This window comes from Diaphorina citri, unplaced genomic scaffold (assembly GCF_000475195.1).
Source record: "Diaphorina citri unplaced genomic scaffold, Diaci psyllid genome assembly version 1.1 scaffold2605, whole genome shotgun sequence".
Lineage (NCBI taxonomy): Eukaryota > Metazoa > Arthropoda > Insecta > Hemiptera > Psyllidae > Diaphorina > Diaphorina citri.
This window is the reverse complement of record NW_007380023.1, coordinates 24,427-32,740: the sequence shown is the minus strand read 5'-3', so window position 1 is coordinate 32,740 and position 8,314 is coordinate 24,427. Positions and strand designations below refer to the sequence as shown.

Sequence of the window (8,314 nt, the reverse complement as noted above, 5' to 3'; positions counted from 1 at the left end):
CTAATTTTGACCTTTTTTCCTGATCAAACAAACTTTAGCGAACTTGATAAGGGAATCAAATCAGTGTTATCAGTTGATGAGAAAGCTCAGTAGTAGGAAGTAGTTTACCTGTATTAGTCATGAAATCTGAGAGGTGTGAGTGCCGCGAAATGTATCGCAGAAGTTTGTAAAATAAACAATACTTACCTTACCTACTTTGAGAGTTATTTTCTTAATTTAAAATAATATTATCAAAATTTCAAACAGGATACCTCCTCTATGAACTGAAATTATGTTTATAAGATCATTTTGTATGCTTATTACTTAACACAACCTACAAACAAAAAAACCATACGAGTACAACAAACATCTTTGCATGGTTATTTTTACTGACGACAGTACCTACATGGACAGTGAGTATTGGAATACCTATTACGAGATAAATAAAACCTTTATTTGGGACGAAAGGTCCGTTCCTACTTGTAGTTCGAAAAAAAAATCTTGTCGTGCTTAGTGGGAACACTCCCATTTAAATTACGTTACCTACAAGATAAAGATTTAAGAGAAGAAATAGACAATTTAAAAAATGAAGCATTCGTCAAGGAAATAAAGAATGAAGTAACCACAAAGTATTGTTATTGACGGAATAACGGAGAATATATTCATTCAAAATGATGGACAACAATCATATTGCACCTAATGAAGGATGCCCGCAGTCAAACGATGACGATCATGTTCAAAAGTGGGAGCTATATTCAAATACTAAATGGACTTGTTAACCATGAAGTCCCGTTGTTTGGTAAGTCATAAATGGTAAAATATAAGAGAAGAGTGCTTTAATTAGACAGTCGACTATCAAGTGTAGACTGTAGACATAGGAGGTAATCCCTTAATAAGGTAGGTTGGATAACCGATAGACCTGTTCTTGAACCAAATAAGCGTGAGGATAAGACCAGACTAGTTTTCATTCTTCCATTGCTATCTACACAGTAGTACAAGTACGTGTGTGTCATTTTTGTCTTATTTGAGTTTTCAGGCGCTCAAATCTACGGCATCGAATTCTACTCAATCTGTTTCGACAACGGGTTTAACCGCTACCAGTTTGACCTGTACGCCAGTAGTTCTTCCTATTTTTCACGCCTCCCCGGGCAAAATCCAGACCTGAGGACCAGTCTGACATCCCTGTGGTTGACGAATAGACCAGAGATATGTTTGACCATTGTGTATGCAATGACGTCACGGTCAAAGGACTACGAGTATGTTTGCTATCAGGACGAAATGCCCAATGAGTAAGTCTGGATTATGAAAGACGTGAGGAACTCAAAGTCAAGGAACACTCAAGACCTCCCTGGTGAAATATCAGTGAAAGAAAAGATCAGTGACTTCCAAGCCCCTTCAGGAAAACCCTGCCACTTAAGAGAGAGTCCGGAAAAAAATGGCTATGCCTGTTTGTTTGTTTACCAATAAGGTTAAGACTTCAAATTTGTTAAGGTGGTCTCTTCTTGATCCCTTGTGTGCCGCGTCCATTTTAGTTTAAGACTATTGCACTAAGACTTCGAATTTAGGATGTAGGAGTCCACTGTCATGAAATTTTTGTTGTCTGGTACCATTTGAACTATGGCATTAAAATTAAAGTAGAACTCCTACCAATGGATAGACGGATAGATACGCACATTCTTTGTTCATACCTGGAAATAACTAATTAAACTGAAATGTTTGGTTTTACAGTAGCGCACCAGTTAAGATCCAAATTGAAACTGATACCGGTCGACTCCACTCTGTACTCAACTATTGTCTAGAAAGCAATGGAGATATTGTCAGGATGGTTGTCAACTACAACCAAAACAACACCGGCATTGATGATGAAATCATTCGATTCCTTATCCAAATAGAAGATAAAGTTCACATGAGATACATCTACAATAGTATCTGCGGGAATAGCCTCTATCCTGTCAAGCAAGACGCGTGTAATCGCTTGGACAAAGTAGCGTTTGATGTTGCCTACAAGCACAATTATTACGAGAGAGCAAGCAGTGTGGAGTACTGTGGAAATGGAGGCAAGCTGGTTGATGGGAGCTGTGTGTGTCCGCCCGGATTTATGGGGAAGCATTGTGAAGTTGCGTGCGGCGAGAATAAGTTCGGCCGAGACTGCACAGGTAATGAAAGGTGTGCTTCCTCAGTACATTGTTGGAGAGGAAGCTTTGAAGGAAGGAATACTCATTATTTGTTGGTGTATTTTGCATTATAACTTTCTTATGGTCCATTTGAACATGAAATTTTCTAAATATTGTGTGTGTCCGCCCGGATTTATGGGGAAGCATTGTGAAGTTGCGTGCGGCGAGAATAAGTTCGGCCGAGACTGCACAGGTAATGAAAGATGTGCTTCCTCAGTACATTGTTGGAGAGGGAAGCTTTGAAGGAAGGAATACTCATTATTTGTTGGTGTATTTTACATTATAACTTTCTTGTGGTCCATTTGAACATGAAATTTTCTAATTAACGTTCGGCCGAGACTGCACAGGTAAAGAAGGATGTGCTTCCTCAATACATTGTTGGAGAGGGAAGCTTTGAAAGAAGGAATACTCATTATTCGTTGGTGTATTTTACATTGTAACTTTCTTATGGTCCATTTGAACATGAAATTTTCTAAATACCTAACTAATTATGCTCCTGTGTCGAGAGTTTTGAACATATTGACCTCGAATTTTATTAGTCTCATTTCAAAGAGAAATCAGGTTGCACATTTCTAAAACACTTTCCCTTCGGTCATGAGAGCCTCAATACACTTAGTTTCTGGACGTACCTCGTAAGATGAAAATTTTTCATCTCATACGGTCTATTTTCGTGCTTCCTCAGTACATTGTTGGAGAGGGAAGCTTTGAAGGAAGGAATACTCATTATTTGTTGGTGTATTTTACATTATAACTTTCTTATGGTCCATTTGAACATGAAATTTTCTAAATATTTAATTATGCTCCAGTGTCGAGAGTTTTGAACATTTTGACCTCGAATTAGTCTCATTTCAAAGAGAATTCAGGTTGCACATGTCTAAAACACTTTCCCTTCGGCCAGGAGAGCCTCAATACACTTAGTTTCTGGACGTACCTCGTAAGATGAAAATTTTTCATCTCATACGGACTATTTTCCAGGACAGTGCACGAGACCAAACATTTCCAGTGTGGACGCACCTCTAGAATGTCGTGGCATGCTTCTGTGTACTCAGTATGGATGTGGCTGTGCACCGGGCTACCAAGGCAACCATTGTGATCAACAGTGTGCAAGAGGCTTCTATGGAAATGACTGTAAAACCAGGTATGTGTTTGTCTCCTGTTCTTTTTATTATTTATAGTTTCCCGCTTATGCGGGGTTGGCGTTTTGTGTCAGTGTTCTCCAGTCTGCTCGGTTATAAACTTCGGGGAAATTTCAGGTCACCTTCAAAGTTCTCTGATAGTAGGTCAACTACGGCTTCTATGGAAATGACTGTAAAACCAGGTATGTGTTTGTCTCCTGTTCTTTTTATTATTTATAGTTTCCCGCTTATGCGGGGTTGGTGTTTTGTGTCAGCCTTCTCCAGTCTGCTCGGTTATAAACTTCGGGGAAATTTCAGGTCACTTTCAAAGTTCTCTGATAGTAGGTCAACTACTTACCGATCGCGACTTTGAACTTTGACAGACTTTGTGTTTTTTGGGCGTCCTCTTTTTTGTGACACTTACTTACTGGAACTTGGCCTTACGTACTGCCGTTTTTTCATTTTCAAATTTACGAGTAAGTAGATACTTCACCATTTACTTTTACAGATGTGGCCAATGTATCAACAGTACCTCGTGCAACATTTGCACAGGTCACTGCAATTTTACAGATGTGGCCAATGTATCAACAGTACCTCGTGCAACATTTACACAGGTCACTGCAACCAATGTGACAGTGTCTATCTGATACCCCCCTACTGTCAAGAGTCCTATCCCTATGTCACCAAACCCCTGAAAGTTCTCAATGTGTCTTACTTCTCTATTCATTTGGAAGTCAACGCTCAACCGCAGTACATCAAGGGTAAGTTGACCTACTATGAAAGGCTCACAGGTCACTGCAACCAATGTGACAGTGTCTATCTGATACCTCCGTACTGTCAAGAGTCCTATCCCTATGTCACCAAACCCCTGAAAATTCTCAATGTGTCTTACTTCTCTATTCATTTGGAAGTCAACGCTCAACCGCAGTATATCAAGGGTAAGTTGACCTACTATGAAAGGCTAACTCCAGGGTGTTAGGGTAAGTAAGGGTAACTCAACCCTACTGTAATGAAAATTGAATTCTTGTTTCAATTCCTGATTATAGGTACCAACATCCGGAGACCATGCTGGGGCAGAGAAATAGTACAATATTGTTAAAGTCAATGAAAAATTATTGTTAAAAGGTATATTTATACAACGCCATAAATTAACATGTAATTCTAAAAACTTACCCAATCATTTCCAGGTTACTCGAAAGATCTGAGCGCTGACTACTTCTACGTGGTTCGTACAAAAGATCTCACTTGGAACACAGAGAAAGACACAACCGAGTTCGCCCTCATTCCTGATTATAGGTACCAACATCCGGAGACCATGCTGGGGCAGAGAAATAGTACAATATTGGTAAAGTCAATGAAAAATTATTGTTAAAAGGTATATTTATACAACGCCATAAATTAACATGTAATTCTAAAAATTTACCCAATCATTTCCAGGTTACTCGAAAGATCTGAGCGCTGACTACTTCCACGTGATTCGTACAAAAGATCTCACTTGGAACACAGAGAAAGACACAACCGAGTTCGCCCTGGATTTAGACAACCCCAACGCTACCTACCTGACACGAAACAACTGGGTATTGAACTCATCCTACTTCAAGCAAGACATCTGGATACACGACCTGGTACCTGGACACATGTACACGTTCCAACTGATCCTGTACGATGATCTAAACCAAACACACGATCCCAACATAGCACCCGTCACCCGAGTGATGACCAAATGTATCATACCAGCGTACGAGCACAAGACACAAGTTATTGTGACCAGCACAACAGCAACAGTGTACTGGTATGTGACCAACACGACATACAACGACTGGAATATCACCAAACATGATGTGAACGACACTACGAGGATAAGTGAGATCAACAAACTATTCAACACTACCAAACTGGAAGTCCTGGAAGATCTGTTCAACTTGACAGACGATGACATTAATGTTGTCTTCAAATGCAGAGAGCCACCTCGGTATAACCTAACAGTGAAGAAGATCTCAAAGAAGAGGTAATAATAATAAGTTTTATTTTTTTCATTTTTTCATACAACGACTGGAATATCACCAAACATGATGTGAACGACACTACGAGGATAAGTGAGATCAACAAACTATTCAACACTACCAAACTAGAAGTCCTGGAAGATCTGTTCAACTTGACAGACGATGACATTAATGTTGTCTTCAAATGCAGAGAGCCACCCCGGTATAATCTAACAGTGAAGAAGATCTCAAAGAAGAGGTAATAATAATAATAATAATAATAAGTTTTATTTTTTTCATTTTTTTACAAAACTAGCATAAGACATCTGGATACACGACCTGGTACCTGGACACATGTACACGTTCCAACTGATCCTGTACGATGATCTAAACCAAACACACGATCCTAACATAGCACCAGTCACCCGAGTGATGACCAAATGTATCATCCCAGCGTACGAGCACAAGACACAAGTGATTGTGGCGAGCACAACAGCAACAGTGTACTGGTATGTGACCAACACGACATACAACGACTGGAATATTACCAAACATGATGTGAACGATACTACCAGGATTAGCGAGATCAACAAACTATTCAACACTACCAAACTGGAAGTCCTAGAAGATCTGTTCAACTTGACAGACGATGACATTAATGTTGTCTTCAAATGCAGAGAGCCACCCCGGTATAACCTAACAGTGAAGAAGATCTCAAAGAAGAGGTAATAATAATAATGAGTTTTATTATTTCATTTTTCACAAAACTAGCATATACAACTACAAAACAACAACATATTCTTCATTATCCCTGTAAGTAATTGTACACTTTTAGGGACCATAACTTTTTTCTTACTATTCTTGATTTATTTAGGTCTCAAGAGTACAAGTTCACCAATATCAACAGTGGATTCACACTGAAGTACTTGGATCCCAGTAATTGTACACTTTTAGGGACCATAACTTTTTTCTTACTATTCTTGATTTATTTAGGTCTCAAGAGTACAAGTTCACCAATATCAAGAGTGGATTTACACTGAAGTACTTGGATCCGGGGAGTAGCTACTTGGTCAGGCTGTATTTGAACAATAACAACTACACGTATGAAATATTGAACAGTGTAGTGGACACCAAACCGGAACTGTCTGTGATGGAAGATTTGGAAATAGTGGAGAAAGTGGGCAGTGTTCTCACGATAAAGTGGAGCTCTGTAGATCAAAATAGAAGGATTAGTGGACCTCAGGTAACTTCTTTTACTTACAGCTTATAGCACTTATTCTCACGATAAAGTGGAGCTCTGTAGATCAAAATAGAAGGATTAGTGGACCTCAGGTAACTTCTTTTACTTACAGCTTATAGCACTTGGAAACATTGTTTTGTTGAAGATTACAACCTTCTAACTAAATAGGCAAAGCACAAACCAAGAGATAGTAATGATGGGAAGAAGACATTGCATATCAGTGATATCAGCATGTAGAGACTCCTAGATTTCCTAGTTTTTTTTCTGAAATTGTTACTTTTCTAAAGGCATCACATGGTACTCCACAAAATTAGGATTACAGGTGACACTTGAAGCTTTGTCTTATATGAATTGTATGAAAACCCCTTGGGTGAAATGTTTGCCAAACTAATTGAAAAACTCAAAGTAAACTATGTCTTGAACGATATTGATCATGAGAAATTAAACGAAATAGTGAACAAAAACAACTCAAAACAAACTTCAACTAAAAATAACAAGAATTCCAATGTTCCAAGTATTGTAAAACTAACCAAATCTTTCGAACACAAATGTGAAGGCTGTCGTTTTGATTTTTATAAAACTAAAAATGGGACCAGGTGGGATTTGGTAATCATAAGGAATTACGATGGAGATAATGATAAAGGTTTTGTAGAAAGCGGAGAAGATACGGTTAAACATGAGACGGCAGTCAATGACATCCAAGACAAACCAGTTACTAGTGATGATCCAACTGCAAGTGAATCCAATAAAACAGGAAAAGTTGAGATGAATGTGGATATAAATAAAAGTAAGTTTGAAACGGACTCTCTTGTGCAAGAAATTCTCTGGAGTCGTAAGAGATGCATGAATATTAAGGAAAGAAAATTAATAAAACCCTTTGCAAGAGTACCTAAATACTTAGGATTACTTTCTTACTAAAGAACAAGGTGCCGACAAAAATTTGATAAAGCTCCAAATTCCAATTTTTTCCAGGTAGACAAATTCGAGATCTCAAAGCAACTGGTGAAAACAAAAGAGCAGTTGCAAGCACAGAGAACACTCATGGAAAACATGATGAATTTTTACAAAATGACCAAACCCCCGACACAACATCCACAAGTAGGGAAATAACTGTACCATCAAAAAACAAACTACTTCTACTCTTCGATAAAGACAATGATGACATTGATGACAATGAAGATCTGTATGCTAGTGAAGAGCCACTATTCAAAACAAGACTAACAGAAGCCACATACACCACCACCTATTCCATCTTCGTCACCACCAACAAGGGTCAGACGCTGTCCACTAAGTATCTCTATGTCTCTTTCGACGCTAGTGTGCCGCATATCTCCCCCAATCTCTTGCATGTTGGGAAGCTCACCAACCATTCTGTGGTGCTGGCGTGGACGGACATCAGCCTCTCCAACTATGACTGTGCCGGGCTCAATGGCATGTTTGTCAAATATGAGGTGACTCTATTGGTTGGGGACCGCGTGGTGGGAGACCGTATGGTGGGGGACCGTGTGGTGGGGACGTATGTTAGTGATGAGCTCAGGGTGGATATAGACGGACTGATGTCGGGGACGGAGTATGGGGTGCAGTTGAGATATGTGAATCATGTGGGGAGGAATGCGACGGCGTTTACCGCCCTGCAGTTTAGAACTTTGTAGGATTGGGATGTGTGAGCTGTAGAACTCACTCGGAAATAGGTACTTACCTAGGGTAAGTGTACCATTTATTCGCCCACCTAAAAAACGTACCATCTATTGGCCCACCTGTGGGTCTACGCCACATAAGTCTGAACTGGACAAACTTTTTCAATATCCAATTTCATCAAAAGAA

The 8,314-nt window shown here is 39.3% G+C and overlaps 1 protein-coding gene across 1 annotated transcript in view; it reads left to right on the top strand.

Annotated features, from left to right (window-relative positions):
• Positions 1–678: 678 nt before the first annotated feature.
• The window catches only part of LOC103519205, a 12,348-nt gene continuing 4,712 nt past the window's right edge, over positions 679–8,314 (top strand). The window contains exons 1-9 of the mRNA XM_026830781.1: positions 679–778; positions 1,016–1,268; positions 1,708–2,135; positions 3,129–3,291; positions 3,839–3,882; positions 4,060–4,206; positions 4,706–4,875; positions 5,575–5,975; positions 6,244–6,493. Coding sequence (XP_026686582.1) covers positions 679–778; positions 1,016–1,268; positions 1,708–2,135; positions 3,129–3,291; positions 3,839–3,882; positions 4,060–4,206; positions 4,706–4,875; positions 5,575–5,975; positions 6,244–6,493 — 1,956 coding nt within the window. The remainder of the gene's footprint in view (positions 779–1,015; positions 1,269–1,707; positions 2,136–3,128; positions 3,292–3,838; positions 3,883–4,059; positions 4,207–4,705; positions 4,876–5,574; positions 5,976–6,243; positions 6,494–8,314) is intronic.